Source organism: Nerophis ophidion, linkage group LG13, assembly GCF_033978795.1.
Source record: "Nerophis ophidion isolate RoL-2023_Sa linkage group LG13, RoL_Noph_v1.0, whole genome shotgun sequence".
Classification (NCBI taxonomy): Eukaryota; Metazoa; Chordata; class Actinopteri; order Syngnathiformes; family Syngnathidae; genus Nerophis; species Nerophis ophidion.
In genome coordinates, this window is record NC_084623.1 from 53,127,107 (window position 1) to 53,146,034 (window position 18,928).

Consider the following 18,928-nt stretch of genomic DNA (forward strand, 5'->3'; position numbering starts at 1 on the left):
TTGTCGCTGCTGAGCCTGTCGTAATTGCTTTTAAACCACTCAAGATAAATGATCCTCCATGTCTGACAATCCATCCCTCGTGACGCTTCAGAAAACAATCTCCATTGTCTGGGATAGTTTGGGGGTTCCGACTTTAGGGGCAATACTTACAAGTTGTGATGGTAACTCAAGCATGTAATTTTTTATATAGCTAAATTTAAATTCACTTTATTAATGCGCTTGAACAAGACAGTTGCGTTGAAGTGTCACGTCAGGAAATAATCCATCACGTTTAGATAATAGTGTTTTATCTGGACAGTGTGAAAAATCCGACGTCTGTCAGCACGCTCTACCTTGGCTTCGTATCCGTTCACAGTCTCAGTTTTCTCACTCCTCCAGCCCAGGATACCCGTCTTATTCCTGCAAAGAGGATTCCACAGTACATTGCTTTGATTGATTCACACAAACAAAAAAATGTTGGGTTAAAAAATAACCCAATTTCAACCCAACTGATGGTTCAGAAAAGGACAAACCCCTTATTTAAGTTATTCTAACTCAACATTTTGGGTTAATTTGTTTCAACCCAACTTTTGCGTTGAATTATTTTACCAAAAAGTTGAGTTAAGATAACTTAATGCTGGGTTTATTCCCGACCAAATTACTGGGGTGAATTATTTAACCCAAAAGTTGAGTTATGCTAACTCCATGTTGATTGATTCATAACCCAACTATTGGGTTGAATTTATTTCACACAAAAGCTGAGTTATGCTCACTACAATGTTGGGTTATTCAAGATCCAACTATTGAGTTGCGCAATTTTGGGCTCATTGACCCAATAGTTGGTTAAAAATTATACATTTTACTGCAAGTTTGTCCGACTGATTCCCAACTACTGATCAACATTATTTTTATTCCATTAAAATACACTCAAAAGCAAGATATGAGTGACATTTTTTTTACAAGAATTGCCATATGGTCATAGTCTGTGTCGCGTTTTACTGCGTGGATCGTTCTCCTAGGATGCAGACGGGGCTACGGAGGCAAAATGCAGGTAAGGAAATGATTTGTTGTCTATAAATCATGCGGGATACAAACAAAAGAGCACCAGTGTGCCGATAGCACAGGAATCTAATGGAATAGTGAACAAGAAAAGCTTAGCATGTAAACAGGCAAACAAAAAGGCAAAGCATAGCTCAGGACTCAAATTAACAGCCGTCGTAACTGTTGCGTGGAAGCAAATAAGAAAGCCAGACTGAGTGTGGCGAAAAGCAGGGCATAAGTAGCTCTCTGATTAGTGCCAAGGAGCAGGTGAGCGTCACAAACACTAATCAGAAGCAGGTGAAAACAATCTGCAGTCATGGCAACTAAAACACAAACCGAGGGGTGCTCAAAACAGGAACTGAGGGAGTCAAAAACTACACAAACATGATCTGGGTGGTGGTTCATGACAATAGTAGTTCTATACAGCATGCATGTACATAAGTTGTCTGATTGTAAATAATGTTAATGACATTAATCCTTAATAAAATTCCCTTCAAGAAAAAAGTACCTTTTTAATTAAAAAAAAGCCTTTTACCCAAAAATGCATTACTCATTAATAAAAAAAAAAAATGGTTCATAGTTTTGAAATACAAGAAATTTAGTTGAAATAATACCCTTATAACCCCAAAAATTGATCGCTCTTCATAAAAATAACTACAAAATTTAACCCAAAACTAACCCCAAAAAAAAAAAAAAAGCATTTTTTAGTGTACAGTAACATTGAACATATTGGATCGAACTGAATTGTAGTTGTCAATGTAATCTTTTTGATTTTTGTTTAAACATTATACCCTATAGTAAATACACATCTTTATGCAACTTTCAAATGATTGATAATACATTATTTCTTAATATTTAATTAAAAACATACTTGAACAGTTTTTATTGGTTGTGTCTTTTATGCACACACTCAGACCCCCATAGCCATATCTACTTCTGGTCATCAACAGGAATAGAGTACATCCTCGTTTATTACTGTTAATTGGTTGCGGGCCTGGCCGTGGTAAATTAATTTCCGCAAAGTAAGAATTAGGAATTGGATATTTTCATAGTTAGAGCATCAAAACATGTTCGCAACTTTCTAAATATGTGCAATGTGCCCTTTAGCCTCTCGCAGGGTTCTTAACTAAAAAATGAACAGTAAAATAGCAATGGGACTCTTGATTTTAATCTAATTCAATGTATATATTTAACCTACTTAATTAAGATTATTATTTATTTAGATCATACATTTTAGATATACTGCATAAGGAGGGATTGACGAAGCATACATTTACAATACAGTAAATTCATGTTGGGCTGAAATAAATAAACCAAATTAATAATGAATATGTTTCTTAACTAATCTGTCGATACAATTAAAGTGCAAATGAAAATACAGCTTCAACACTGTAGTAATATTTTTTGCGGCAAAACACTTCTCTCTCTTTATACACTACTCTGGTCTGAGATTCCCGTAACTGCCTCAAGTGCTGAAAAGGTCTATAACAACTGTATACTGCTGCCATCTAGTCTCCAAACTTTTTGACCCGGGGGGCGCATTGTGTTAAAAAATGTGGCCAGGGGCCGGGCTTTAAAAAAAAATAAAAAATAATAATTAATTAAATTAAAATATATATATACATATATATATATATATATATATATATATATATATATATATATATATATATATATATATATATATATATATATTACATTTCCCCAACGGTTTTGCCATTTTTTTCCTTCTTGCACTAATTGACTGTAAGACCCTGAACTTGCCACACGATGGGAAAATGCACATATAGACAATATAATTTGCCTGAGCGGTTAAGAGACCCTGAGAGTAACAAGTGGTATAAAATGGATTGACTGATGGGCTAGAAAGGACAGATTAAAAAAATAATAATAAAAAAAAATAAAAAAATAAATCACACTGTCCGGATTTTGTATGCTGGCGGGCCATATCTGGCCTGCGAGCCGTAGTTTAGGGACCACTGGTCTAGACGAATCACAGCTGATTAACAGATATTTTTCGGCAGTCTTCTAGAGGGCGCTCGCGGCTCACTATTGACCCTTTGGTTAAAAAACACGGCACTAGGGTGTTCACAAGTAATATTAAAGACAGACTGTTTAGAGCAGGGGTAGGGAACCTATGGCTCTAGAGCCAGATGTGGCTCTTTTCATGACTGCATCTGGCTCTCGGATAAATCTGAGCTGACATTGCGTAACACGATAAGTAATGAATAATTCCACTTGTAATCACAGTGTTAAAAATAACGCTCAAAATATAAAAAATTCTCAAGCATTTTGAATCCATCCATCCGTTTACTAACGCACCTGTTCAAGAAGTTGCGTTAATGGTAAGAAGTTATGTATTTATTATTGGTTAGTGTTGGGCTTGCCCTCCTGGGGGTTCTCCAGACCACCAAGCACCGACATGAGAGCCTGTTTCAGGGTTACAATATTGTTTTATTTTTCAATAAGTCTCTCAGTTGCTTCCTAGCAATTGCCTTTTCCTCTTTCGTTCTCGCTCGTGCTCTGGCTCCAACCTCAACCCCGTCTCTCCTCTTGGCTGCTGCTTATAACAGAGCGACAGGTGATTAGATAACAAGGCAAAGGTGGGCCATCTACGCATCTGTCGCTGATTTCGAGGCTGATCCTGGCAACACCCCGCTTTGCTGCAGGCCCGCAGGCCACGCCCCCTCCACAGTTAGCTTCAGAATAACAATATTATTACAAAGAATAAGAGACCTTTTATACTCTAGAAATGTTGGTCTTACTTTAAAAGGCATACATTTAGTTGTTCAGTGTTGACATTTTTTTTATATGGCTCTTACGGAAATACATTTTAAAATATTTGGATTCTTGGTTCTCTCAGCTAAAAAGGTTCCCGACGCGTGGTTTAGAGCCTATTCTTATGGTGTTAGTTTAAGTCAAACCTGCATACATTTACATTACGATACAGCACATATTTCCAATTTCCATTACTGCATGTCCAAAAAGAAGCAGAGATAACTTAAATCTACCCTTTTTCTTTTCATAGCCATCGATTAAAAAAAACAACTAGTCGAACAGCACTGTCATTGTCCATGGTCAAGTTTTACATCGCCATGGACTGACAAGTTGCCGACCAAGAAAGAAATGCCTGCTCTAAATTCGAAACTGTCAAACTCGACTGAAATTTGTGGCTGCCTACATGGAGCGTAACGGAGAGATATATCAGGAGCATATATCATACATCATGTTCTTGTTTCTCAGAAAATGTTATTTATTTTCAAATAGAAATGATGACTGGCACGCTACAAAGTAAAATTTAATATCATAATCCTATCAATTCTTTCCAAGACTCTGTAATCCTCACAATGTTCTTATTATTTTGCCTCAATCTCCATTACAAAAAAAAAATTTCCCTTTCTGTCGTTGCAGTCCAAAGTGCTAGGAACTTTTGAATTGAATTGAATTGAATTATATTTATATAGCGCTTTTCTCTAGTGACTCAAAGCGCTTTACATAGTGAAACCCAATATCTAAGTTACATTTAAAGCAGTGTGGGTGGCACTGGGAGCAGGTGGGTAACGTGTCTTGCCCAAGGACACAACGGCAGTGACTGGGATGGCGGAAGCGGGAATCGAACCTGCAACCCTCAAGTTGCTGGCACGGCCACTCTACCACCGAGCTAACTTTGTCAAGAAATAAGTATCGTGAGGTGCTGTGGTGTGTTTAAATACAGGAAGTTCTAATTGGGCAGTAATACATTGCTTAAGTGTCTAGGGAGATTAAGCTGATAAATTTTATTAATTACAACTTGCCTTGAGATTTAGACTTTTGTCTCTTATTCAACTTGGACATCATATCTTTCCTTTTTTTGTGTGCCGAAATAATAACCAAAAACTAACAGCTGTTACAAAGCAGCAGTAAGTAAAATTGTCCGTTGAAAGGGCTTTCCATACAATTACAGTAGAAGGTGTAAATCCCTGTTAAGCCACCGTGAAGAATAAGAATTGGGGCTGGTCAACCATTATATACTGTAGTACTGTATATACTGTACATTGTTTCCCTTCTTTCATTACATATTTGAAAAATCTCATTACACACAAAAAATAATAAGAAAAAGAAAATAACTATAGTACATCAAATATATTGAAGACCACCTACAAATTGCAAATAAACGTAAGTAATTAAGAAGACCATAAAAATGTATAAAAATAACATACTTTTCTAAAATATTCATGTTTTCCTCCGATTTTGGATCAACATTTGAAATAAAAGTGACTGTTTTAAGTTAGATTGAGCTCCAGAATAGAGATGGGATTTAAGGCTCTTTAAGGGAAGCCAGATCTTTAGGAGCAGTTCCTTTCAAAGATCTATTCAAAAGACTGGCTTGTTTTTATAGTTGTTTTTTTTTTTTTTTTTAATCAAGGTAACAATTATTGGTAGTCGTAGATGTAGTAGATGTAGATCAGAATCATTTAAATTTACACCAATATTACTCTATTGGTAGGAATAATTACGAAATATTGACTGTTTTTGTTTTCATTGTAAACATTCTATAAAGTGGTGCTGTCACGCCAAATTTCTTCTCCCTACAAAAACCTTCCCCCCAATTTACTTCCGGGGTCATGATTAATACAGATGTTTTGTTAACGCTATATTATAAATATGGGATGACATAAGAGGAAATGTGACCCCGGAAGTATATTTGTCATCCCATAGCTTGTGTTTGTAAATTTGTATTTAATTTTTTTTCATAAAATAGCGTTAACAAAACGTCTGTATTTTTATAATATAGTGTTATATTTTTATAATATAGCGTTAACAAAACGTCTGTATTAATCATGACCCCGGAAGTAAATGGGGAGGGGAGGTTTTTGTAAGGGGGAAGAAATTTGGCGTGACAGTGCCGTATTCCTATGCTTTGACAATAACATTACTACTTCGCATAAAAGCATTTTAAAAATACAGAAAACAATACACAAAGAATCACTACGAATAAAATGCATGCATTTATATAAAAAGCAGAAATATTAAGAAATGACAAAAATGTGAATATAAAATTGTACTTCCTAAGTGTACACAGAAAAACAGGTTAATTCTGTACACTATACGTCACTGGCTTTAGTTCGATTAAAGGTCCCCAAACTACAGCCCGTGAGCCAGATCCCGTCAGCATATATATATATTACATATATACATATATGTATATACATACATAAAGTGGGGTAAAAAAGAATTTAGTCAGCCACCGGTTGTGCAAGTTTTCCCACTTTAAATTTTAAAGAATTTATTTGTAAATTATGGTAGAAAATAAGTATTTGGTCAACCATTCAAAGCTCTCACTGATGGAAGGAGGTTTTGGCTCAAAATCTCACCATACATGGCCCCATTCATTCTTTCCTTAACACGGATCAATCGTCCTGTCCCTTTAGCAGAAAAATAGCCCCAAAGCATGATGTTTCCACCCCCATGCTTCACAGTAGGTCTGGTGTTTTTGGGATGCAACTCAGTATTCTTTTTCCTCCAAACACGACGAGTTGAGTTTATACCAAAAAGTTCTATTTTGGTTTCATCTGACCACATGACATTCTCCCAATCTTCTGCTGTATCATCCATGTATCCACCAATCGGTGGCTGACTAAATACTTTTTTGCCCCACTGCATATATACATATATATATGTATATATAAACACATATATTTAATATATATATAAACACATATACACGTATATACAAGCATATATATATAAACATATCTATATATATATGTATATATATATATATAATCACACATATATATTTATTATATATATGTTCAACAAATTTCAAGTCTGAAATAGTCTATAGTGTGAATGTTTGTGTGCAATATGTATCTCCATTCCAGAATAAAATGATAAGTTGAGCATTAGTTTTACATTTGTTTAGAATTGCTGCATCTGACCTTTCAAAGGCGATGTTGCGAGTGTCCAGCTGAGTGGTCACCACGGGGGCAGAGAGCCGTCCCGCCACCTGCTCATCACTGGGCTGGACTCCCCCAAGGAGCCCCAGACCGGCCGTTGTACTGTTGCAGGCGCCGCCTTTACCCCGGCCAGGTGAAAGCGCAGTGAGAGACGAGACGCACAAGGTCTCACAGAACACCAGCTGCCTGTCGTGGTCAACCTCCATCACCTCTGCGTTGGAGTCTGAGAGATGGGAGTCAGGCCACAATGGAGTCAGAGGACAATGTACATTAAGTGTTCTTAAGAAATTGAGCATGTAAAGTGAGAATATTTGATATAGGGAGAACAAATACTAAAAATGTAAAATAGGAAAGAAACAGAGCCTCATAAATGAAAGCTGTCGCTAAAAAAACAATTTTATCACATGAAAGAGAAGCAAAGATAACAATAAAATGAGTAGTGTTGGGGCCAGGGGAGATGAGTATGTATAGGACAAGTTGTGAAAAGATCTAAAAAGGCAGGAGCATAAAGCATCATCCTGGAAAAACACAGACATCTCATTCCTCTGGGGATTGCCTTTATTTCACACTTATATGTCCAGTGAAACATGTGATTTACAAATACTATTTTGGACTCATGCCGCCAAACTAACTTCCAGTGGTACCTAAAGCTTGTAACTATGGATATGCGGATTATTACCATTGATTGATGCCTTTTAATGCCGATTTCAGACGCCGATCCTCTTTGGCTGACATTATTTATTTTTAGACCCCCACCAGACAAGTGGCTAGCAGCTAATAATGCGTCTCTATGCACAGTGTGGAACCGCTCACATAAGCTAATAATAATCACCTCCTTAACGGAAAATAAACTGCATTTCTTAGTATTTTAAGTAACACTATCACGTAACATTATCACTGGAGGGTGAGGCTAAACATTGTTATACTTTAAAAGCGAGCCAGGAGCAGGCATGCTAATAGCTAAGCAAAACACTAAGATAGCTTTAAATTACACAATGAAAAAATTAAGAAATGTAGATGGAACAATGTTACAACAGAAAATAAGCAGATATTAACAGAAAATGAACAGATTAACAAGAGTCTATAACGATTAAAATGATCAAAATATTTTTTGTTGTTTTTGTTAATGTTCACCAACTCAGAATGATTCCCTGTACACAAGAGTACTTTAAGAGGCAAAAACCAAAGGATATAAATGAAAAGTAGATAATAGTAGTAGTAGTAGTAATAGTAGTAGTAACAGTAGTAGTATTTGTAGTAGTAGTTTTGCTCAAATAATTGTATGTAATTAAATTAAATAGGGAACTAATTCAATTATTGTGCTGTTATTTTCAATAGCATTCACCATAAATATGTTGAAAAACTTATAGTTAATACTGTGTATGCAATCAATATTGGTATCGGTCGATCTCACTCACGGATGACAGGTATCGGAATTAGCAACATAAAACTCTGATTGAAACATCTCTACTCGTAACACTCAAATTAATGTTCCCCAAGAAATTAAATTAAATTAACGTGTTCCGTTTAGGGCCCCCAAAATACAGTTTCAACATGTAACATGTTTTTTTTTTTTGATAAGTTGAACATTAACTTCTAAATACAAAAGATTGTATGAAAAACAATACAGTTGAATGTACCATTATCAATTACAGTAGTTTTATGAAGTAATGTAGTATTAATGTACAGCATTAATCATGTAAAGACGATTTCTACAGTATCACCTGAGAGCTGCTTCTTTGTCAAACACACCATCAGCGGCTTCATGTGTTTAAATAAAGCTGCTGGCCTAATCGACTCATTGTGCTTCAGCATGGTACAGACTAGCAGAGCTACGCTTGTACTACTTCACCCAGTCGGCTACACGATCACCTCTTTTAATTATTTCTTCCTTTAATGCAATGGCTATCATCCGCTTCTTCTTGTTGTCTGGTTAGCTATTAGCTAACAAGCTAGGGATTGGGACACTGGATGTTGTGGTCGGATCTTACGGGGTTCACTGTGACACTGGCAATGCCAACTAGAGGTACTATTGTACTATATTACACAAACATAAGATGGCTGTTGTAAAAGCTCTGACCTTGTCCCCTGAAAATGAAGCTTCGGTTTCCTCTCTGCCAGGTCATTTGTTCAAATCCAGTCAGGGTAGTGTCAACACGGAGACACTGGCCACTCTTCCAAACCCTGTACGTGTCGCTCGGGCAGATACGAGACACGAGGGGCACTAAGGACAAATACATATTGCAGTTCAATTCTAAATGTCTACAACACTGCATTCAAGTCACTTTTATACAGTGGATGGTTGGATGTTTGAATGGATGGACATATGGATGGATGAGCGGATGGATGGATGAATGGATTGTGAGAAGAATAGATGGATGGATACATTAATGGATGGATGATGTATTGACAGATGATGGGAGGATGGAAAGATGGATGAATGGATTGACAAACAGGGACGGCGTGGCGCGGTGGGAGAGTGGCCGTGCGCAACCCGAGGGTCCCTGGTTCAAATCCCACCTAGTACCAACCTCGTCACGTCCGTTGTGTCCTGAGCAAGACACTTCACCCTTGCTCCTGATGGGTGCTGGTTGGCGCCTTGCATGGCAGCTCCCTCCATCAGTGTGTGAATGTGTGTGTGAATGGGTAAATGTGGAAGTAGTGTCAAAGCGCTTTGAGTACCTTGAAGGTAGAAAAGCGCTATACAAGTACAACCCATTTATCATTTATCATGTAAGGATTTACACATGGATGGATGAATAAACTGATGGAAGATTTGACAGACAGGTGGAGGGACAGATCTTAGATGGATTGATGAGCGGACAGATGGATGAATGATAGATGGATGGAAGGAACGACGGATGCACCAACAGATGGTGGATGGATAAATGGGGGACAGTAAATGAGTGATGGATGGACAGATGAATGATAGAAGGATGGACAGACGGACAGGTGGGTAGATACATAGATGGATGGACGGATGAATGGATGAAAGGATGGATAGACAGACAGGTGGAGGACAGACAGATTAATAGATGCAAGGATGGATGGATGGACAGATAGATGGAAAGATGGACAGACGGATGAAGGTATGGAAAGATGGACAGATAGACTGGCGGAAGGCTGGATATATCGGGGCATGGATGAACAGATGGATGGATGGACAGATAGATGGGCAGATGGATGGAAGGATAGGTGGATGGATGAACGGAAGGATAGACAGATTGGATGAATGGACATATTGAGGAAAGGATAGAGGGATGGGTGGATAGTTGGATGGATGATGGCTGGGAGGACAGACAGATTAATGGATGGAAAGAAGGGTGGATGGGTGGATAATAGATGGATGGATGGATGGAGGGATGAATGGATGGACGGACGGATGAAATACTGTAAGGCTGGACAGGCAAATGGGTGAACTGTTGGATGACAGGTAGGTGAATAGATGGATAGATTGATGATGGATGGACTGACAGGTAAATTAATGGATGGATTAATCCATCTGTCCATCTAACTATGGACAGATGGATGGATGAACGGATAGATGGATGAATGGATAGGTGGGTGGAAGAAAGGATGGAGAAAGAGACGGGGGATGGAAGGATTGATGGATGGGTAAATGAATGGACAGATGAATGGATGAAAGAATGGGTGGACAGTTGGATGGACGATGGATGGACAGATGAATGGATGAAGGGATGGACCAACAAACAGGTGGGTAGACAAATGGAAGGGGAGATGGACTGGTGGAAGGTTGGATAGATGATGGAGTATAGATGAACCGATTGATGGATGAATGGATGGACTGCTGAATGATGGAAGTATGGATGGTGGATGCATGGACCTATGGGTGGATGGATGAATGGATGAATGGAGAGATGGATGGATAAATGAATGATGGGTACTCCGGCTTCCTCCCACTTCCAAAGACATGCACCTGGGGATAAGTTGATTGGCAACACTAAATTGGCCCTAGTGTGTGAATGTCAGTGTGAATGTTGTCTGTCTATCTGTGTTGGCCGTGTGATGAGGTGGTGACTTGTCCAGGGTGTACCCCGCCTTCCGCCCGAATGCAGCTGAGATAGGCTCCAGCAGCCCCAGCGACCCCAAAAAGGGACAAGCGGTAGAACATGGATGCATGGATGGATGGACAGATGAATGGATGAAAGGATGGACGGACAGACAGATGAATGGATGGAAGAAAGGATGGACAGATGGTCAATGGAAGGATGGACCGATGGATGTAGGGATGAAAGGGTGGACGGAGGGATGCAACTGTCCTGCTTCAGTGACTGTAATGAAAACGATGCACTCACCCCAGCTGGTAAATTCCCATTTCATCTCCACATAGAAATCCTGGGCCTGCAGAGAACAAATGATGCAACCACTGGTAATGTCAAAGCCATTGATAGAAACATACAATTGGCAAAACAATGACTTTAAAGACGGTGAATGAGGAGAAAACAATGGAGAGTGAATAGACTAAACAATGCCTGCCAAAGGAGGTGAGGCTGGCACAAAAAGCTGCTTGTGTATTATGTGCAATAAATAATAGCACATGATCGACAGATAATGATGTGGGTGAGAGCAGCGGAGGCGTGACATTTGCAAGTGTGTGCTTGAGTGCACGTTGTGTAAGTATGGGGGCTTGCTGTCAACCACATGAGTATGGAAGAGTCTGTCTACACCGGGGACTGTTACACAAGCAGATACTGTGTGTGAGAGCTTGGCTGCATGTCCATCCGTTGTTTCAACATTGTAATATACATTTCGTATTTCATAATAATAATAAATGCAAATTTGAAGGCAAATACATTTACCAATACCTGCTCATGGACACATTTTAAAGCATCTGGCATGCCAGAGAATAAGAAGACGCAGCAGAAGAAATCTGTTAATTGGTTGTGTGTTATGATTTACCTCCCGGATCATATATGGTTTTGGGTTTTGAGTCTTTTGTGTTTCTTGTTTGTTGTTTGACTCTTCCGATTCTTAGCCTGTGCACTTCCTTGTTTGTTGTTGTCACCATGGTTTCTGATTTGTCCCACCTGCCTTTGTTAGCACACCTGCTTTTCATTAGAGACTCTATTTAACCTGCCTGTTTCATTTACTCGTCCTCGGCTCGTCGAGTTTGCTACGCGCAATCGGTGACATCGTGGACTCCCTACTCTGGTAAAACTCTGTTTTGGTACTCGCTAGCTTCCACGCTTAGCCTCTTGTGTTTACTAGCTCATATGCTAGTTCTTTGTTTTACCTGTCGTGCCTCGTGCAAATGTTTTGTTTGTTTCCCTAGCTCACATGCTAGTAGCTCTTTGTTTGCCTTTTCTGCATTAGCACCAGAGTTTCTGTTCCTAGCCTGTTTTAGTTTAAATAAATCTTTATTTCTTACCTGTATGCTGTGTCCGAGCCCGATCTGCGTCTTGGAAGAGCACCATCCACATGACAATGCCACGATACCGTCACAGTTGTGGGCCTGACTGTGGTTAATGAATGTCAACGAAGTAGGAATAATTAATTATAAATAAAATATGTTGATAGACTGTGACTGAAACTTGTTTATGATCTTCTAAATAGGGTTTTAACATCATGAGGGCCCTATAAAGATTAAATAACACCCACATAGTCATCTTTACACTCATTTAATACAACATAGTAATGGTCCTTGAGGCTGAGCCAATCAGTGGCCACGATACCACACAGTGGGCTCTGATTGGTTTGCTCTCATTTACACACTGCTACTGTGGTATTACGTTAAGTGTCCTGGGTATGACGTTAAACTACATCCAGGCATGAGATGGGAGGTTGTGTGTGGGGTTAGTGAGTCCCAACTAACGTCTATAAAATGCACACAAAGAACCGTTTGCACCTTCTCTTGTGACTGGCGGGCGGTCAGCGCCATAAAGCTGAGCGGGTCCCTGGGTAAATGGGGCGCGGACAACAAACAGGACAGAATAAGTTCAACAGCCCAGTAAGGCAATTAGTCTAGGAGAAGGAGCTCTGATATAAAATAACCCTTCCTACCCGCACCAAGCCAGCGTGGAAGGTGTAGGCTAATAACCAGCATGAAAAATACGCCAAATGGCAGAAACATGCTGAGGCTTTCGTCCAGCAGTGGACTGACAACGGCTGATGATGATGACTGTGGTATTGATATTTTTAGTTCATTTAGCCATTTCTACGCTTAAAAATGCAATTTTCGACTAAGAGCTGTAACGTATGCTTTAAAAAGAAATCTGCGATTGAGTGACACAGCGCGATGTGCAGTGACTAGCGGCAAATCTAGTGAATCGAGTGCAGTCCCTCCCCCATTTAAAAACCTCTCACGTTCAGGTTTTCTTATGCAACGGGAAAAAAAATTAATGACAAAAAGAAGCAGAAGATGCAATTCCATTTGTAGTTCCAAACATATGAGAATGTGAAAATCAAACAAAGCAAAGTTAAAGTTAAAGTACCACTGAGAGTCACACACAGACACTAGATGTGGGGAAATTAACCTCTGCATTTGACCCATCCCCTTGTTCATCCCCTGGGAGGTGAGGGGAGCAGTGAGCAGCAGCGGTGGCTGTGCTCAGGAATAATTTTGGTGATGTAACCCCCAATTCCAACCATTGATGCTGAGTGCCAAGCAGGGAGGTTATGGGTCCCATTTTTATATAGTCTTTGGTATGACTCGGCCGGGATTTGAACTCACGACCTAACGATCTCAGAGCAGCTATGAATATCAAATCTGATACCAGCAAAAAAAAAAACAAGTGTCGGCTCGCATCTAAAATCTCAGATAGAAGCTCCGATACCAGCAGTCCTGCAGCGTGTTTATTAGCCAATTAACTGCTAAATGTCCCACCAATAAGCACACAAGGTTTGTCTTTTCCTGTGTTTTGGTGAAGTCATTTACAAAATATGTAAACATGGTTGACTACAGGCTACTAGGAGCTAGTACTTAATCAACAGCTCAGCAGACAATAGCTAGACATATGAAATGTGTCCTTAATTGAACAATATTGCTGTCTAAAACATGACAAATGACAAATAATTATAGTTGCATATTACTTACAGATACAAAATAACCAAGGCAGAAGCCTAATAAAAAGTATCCAGTAACAAACATGTCCCCATCATTAAATTTATGAATTATTGTGACCACTCGGTGTCTCCAAATAATAAATTAACACTACATTTTAAAAGCATAAATCTGTCATGAGGTTAGTCTTTTTAATACTTATCATTGTTCTTTAAGTAAGTTCACTTGTTAAAGCCTTTTTTAACATTCATGCTACAAAATAATCAAAGTATAATCTATGGTTTGTGCTTATATCGAATCGGATTAATATCGTAATGGCCGATACTCAAAAGGGCCAATATCGGTATTCAGGACACCATTCATTTTTGGTTTGTTGTGTTCGAAATCCGTTTCATGTTTTTTGCAACAAATTCAATGATTACATTATCAGACCACCCGACTAATAGATTTCAGTCCTGCACAAAACCCTGACAAGTGGTGGCCTAACATCTTTTTTTTTTTTATTATATTTATTTATAGCGCTTTTCTCTAGTGACTCAAAGCGCTTTACATAGTGAAACCCATTATCGAAGTTCCATTTAAACCAGTGTGGGTGGCACTGGGAGCAGGTGGGTAAAGTGTCTTGCCCAAGTACACAACGGCAGTGACTAGGATGGCCAAAGCGGGAAACGAACCTGGAACCATCAAGTTGCTGGCACGGCCGCTCTACCAAATGAGCTATACCGAGCTATAATAAAGCTACAAAAACACTCATCTCTCAGCCAGTTTGCTTGTCGCAATAGAGGTCTTTCTCTGAGGCAGGTCCTGAGGTGTCGGGATGTGACCACCTGTGATCCGAGCCTTCTCTGTTGGGGCTGATGGCAAGTGTTTATTCTTCATTTTGGCCTTGGCCATGTTGTAATCGCCAGAATCAAAATACTTTAGCCCTTTCTGAAGTCGTTTTCTCAGAAAATCTGAACCTCCCGGTCTAGCTCCAAGATTGGGATGCATGACCTTGGCTCAGCATTGTATGGAACACACGGCATTTGTAGTCATTTGCATGCTGCCGTGATTGAGACCAACCTGACCTGGAATGTCATCCTTTTCCATCAGTGCAAGCCTCAAGGCATCGCTAATCTACATAAAATTGCCTCTTCTCTTTGTCAAAGGGCAAAGAACGTGTTTGATATTCAAACCCATGCCTATAGTCAAATAGTGCGCTTGATCTTGAAACCCCCGACTTCCTATCAAATGTGCATTAAACAAAGTTAAACATTGGCAAGAAGAAGATCAGCTGGTTGGGAAGGGAAGAAAAGATGCAAGAGAAAAAAAAGATACCAGATGAACAAGGGGCTCATAGCAGAGAAGGAAATCTGTTCTCTTGTGTGATGATGGCTGGAATCCAGACTGACAGAAAGGAGGGAATGTTCCGGATAAAATCGATGATTTGTTCCTTATTATGCACCAGCTGACCACCGTGTTATTACCACATGGCCACTTATGGTTCCTTACATGAACATCCTGGTGTACCTAATGACATGTAACTTTATGTAACTGTGTGCAGTAAAATGAAGATTAAATGGCAAAGAGTTACATTTATTCATATCAGCACTATATTTATCTGAACGGGACAAGCGGTAGAAATTGGATGGATGGATATTGCTTACTGTTTGCAAAGAAACGCATTCACTAACCCAACATTAGCACGAGTGACGTTTGACTCCCTTTCACCAATCGAAAGAGGCCCTGGCAGTCACATGACCGCACGCAAACTACACACTGTAAAATTGAGATGACGTCATGCAAGGCAATGTCAATAACTTACAAAAAAAATAACATGTGTATCATCTGTGTCAGTAGAAATGTTCACATTTCAGCCTGCAAGATTTCCAGGCCTAACGACAGAAAACATCCATCCATCCATTTTCTACCGCTTATTCCCTTTTGGGGTCACGGGGGGCGCTGGCGCCTATTTCAGCTACAATCGGGCGGAAGGCAGGGTACACCCTGGACAAGTCGCCACCTCATCGCAGGGCCCAACACAGATAGACAGACAACATTCACACTCACATTCACACACTATTTAGTGTTGCCAATCAACCTATCCCCAGGTCCATGTCTTTGGAAGTGGGAGGAAGCCGGAGTACCCGGAGGGAACCCACGCATTCACGGGGAGAGCATGCAAACTCCACACAGAAAGATCCCGAGCCTGGATTTGAACCCAGGACTGCAGGACCTTCGTATTGTGAGGCAGACGCACTAACCCATCTGCCACCGTGAAGCCCGACAGAAAACATGTTGCTGTAAATTGTAGCTTTTTTTTTCAGTTTTAGCTGTGCATATGCTAACATTAGTCCTGTGATGACACCATAATTGACTCTAAAATGTGCATATTTTGCAGCACATGCAGTAGTATTGTCTCTCACACACACACACACAACAGCTACTGTTGTAGTTAAAGTACTGTTGAAAATTAGTTGTTGTTTTGGGTTGGACTCTCTGGGTGGCTGGGGCCGTACTCTGGCTCTCGCACATACTGGGAGTCAAAAATATTGTACATACAAATACACATATGTACTCACATACACACATTTATTCATACATATGCACACACTTAGGTACCTAGGCACCCACATATATACACAAATAGAGTACATACCTACACAATAAAATTTTGTACATCCACATGCACATTCACTGTACAGACATACATATACAAATACTATACTGTACATATACATTCACTGTACAAACATACATATACACATACTGTACATACACAAGTACATATACTTACATACACTCATGCAAATAATCACGTTTCATCAAACATATATTAACGTTGCTGCCCTGCGGTAAACTGGGTAACACATGGGACACTGACAAAGCTTAACTTATGGTTACTATAACAATCTACAAGGTTAATATAGCTGGCTTCTCTTTCTTCCCCTCCATTTATCTGCTTTCTTTTGTATTTCAAGTTATCATTACATATATGTATTGTTGCATTTGAAAGACTGTATTGTTGACGAAAGAGGTAATTATTGTTATTATTTATTATAAATAGTGCTATTTCTATTGGTATTTGTATTGCTCCATTTGTAGTGTAATAACTTTGATTGTCATTTCTGTATTATTATTTATTTCACTAACTGCTTCTTTGCTATCACTTTTACCATCATATTTGTACATATCCTTTTTGCTGATGTTGTTCTGTTGTTGTTGTTATTGTGTTTGCTGTTGTTGTTGTCTCTCTGTCTTATCCCCCTCTTGTCCCCACAATTTCCCTCTCTGTCTTCCTTTTTTTCTTATTCTATCCCCTCCTGCTCTGGCCTGGCTGCACCAAATGATAATATAAATAGATTTAACAAGAGCTGCGATGAGGTAGAGATTTGTCCAGGGTGTACCCCAGCTTCCGCCCGATTGTAGCTGAGATAGGCACCAGCATCCCCCGTGACCCCAAAGGGAATAAGCGTTAGAAAATGGATGGGCATTTAACAAGAGCAGTATCCCACATTTCTCTTTTGTAAATTAATTTGTACAGTGATGGGAATTATATTTATATAGCGTTTTTCTCTAGTGACTCAAAGTGCTTTTACATAGTGAAACGTAATATCCAAGTTATATGTAAACCAAGGACACAACGGCAATGACTGATGGCGAAAGCGGGGATTGAACCCGGAACCCTCAAGTTGCTGGCACGGCCACTCTACCAACCGAGCTAAACAACCAATATGGGCATCTACATCAACAATATGATTTGCATAAGTAGCTGGACAGGACAAAACAAACAAACTTAATGATTATAGATAGATAGATGGATGGTACTTTATTGATGCTGGACAGGACAAAAAAAACTAAAAACTTAATGATTATAGATAGATAGATGGATAGTACTTTATTGATTCACTCAGGAGAGTTCCCTCAGGAAAATTATATCAATAAATTACTCACCAGTTCGTCTGTACTTGAGTATTCTTTTCCAATGAATACTTATTAGGATGACTATTTACCTGAACCATATTACTCTAAAGCAATTATTTTCTGTCACGCCCCACCGTAGAGGCCCTCATTTTTTTACAACCCCCTGAATTTTCTTTATTTTTTTATGTCAAGATAGTTACTTACGAACACTAAAGATTCTATTAAGCTATTGCCTCTCACGCCCCTTTCCCCCGGCACCTCATGGCACCCCACTATTTAAGAAGCATTGCATTAAAGAGGCCATTTGTCACTTGCTCAGAGTAAAATTTTTCCAGGGGACATCATTTTTTCACTCCACCCCAAAGAGAATGTTTATTTTTTTTATCGGTATGTGTCAACATATACGCTATTGCGCTACTGCCCACCCCACTGTTTGAGAAGCACTGCTCTAAAGTAACAGTACTCTTACTTGAGTATAATTTTTGGCTACTCAGCACTTGACACTCTGTAAAATTCAACAAATCCCTCATGGAAGTTAAGTAAAAATAGAATAACAAGCAGCGATGAGTGTTGCTGCATCTGACTGCATCCCCCAAGTCTAATAAGTTATTTATGTTTTTAAAAAAAGCTAGGAATATATAGTTTTACAGGTAATAAATATGTAAAACTGAAATAAATGCATTATTTAGATCAATGTGCCACTGCTTGCACGCCTATCACGTGAGTTGAGTCAATGTGTGCGTGAAATGTGCGTGTTTGTGTGAAATCCCACTTGGCGCAGTCGTTCCAGCAGGACGGGGATGCCCGCCAATCTCTTAGCGGTCCTCTGGTAATCACGGTGACGCAACACCAGACGCACCAGCTCCGGATCTCTGGTACTGACGGCCTCCTGGAGAACTGGGGGAGAGAAAGAGAGAGAGAGAGAGAGAGAGAGAGAGAGAGAGAGAGAGAAGGAAGGGTAAAGCAGAGCCAATCATTCAGGCCTCATCTAAAATTGATGTACATGAGAAATTTAAAGCGGCAGCCAGAAACCGAAGTAGGTCAA

At 39.4% G+C, this 18,928-nt stretch overlaps 1 protein-coding gene across 2 annotated transcripts in view; it reads right to left on the bottom strand.

Annotated features, from left to right (window-relative positions):
- The window catches only part of LOC133564729 (ankyrin repeat domain-containing protein 13B-like), a 114,686-nt gene that overhangs the window by 27,479 nt on the left and 68,279 nt on the right, over positions 1-18,928 (bottom strand). For both annotated transcript variants that reach the window (XR_009809315.1, XM_061919211.1), the window contains exons 3-7: positions 18,656-18,780; positions 11,276-11,321; positions 9,040-9,183; positions 6,942-7,182; positions 333-399 (exon numbers count right to left, since the gene is read on the bottom strand). Coding sequence is in view for 1 of the 2 variants with exons in the window: in XM_061919211.1 (XP_061775195.1) it covers positions 333-399; positions 6,942-7,182; positions 9,040-9,183; positions 11,276-11,321; positions 18,656-18,780 (623 nt within the window). In the remaining variant the exon portion in view is untranslated. The remainder of the gene's footprint in view (positions 1-332; positions 400-6,941; positions 7,183-9,039; positions 9,184-11,275; positions 11,322-18,655; positions 18,781-18,928) is intronic.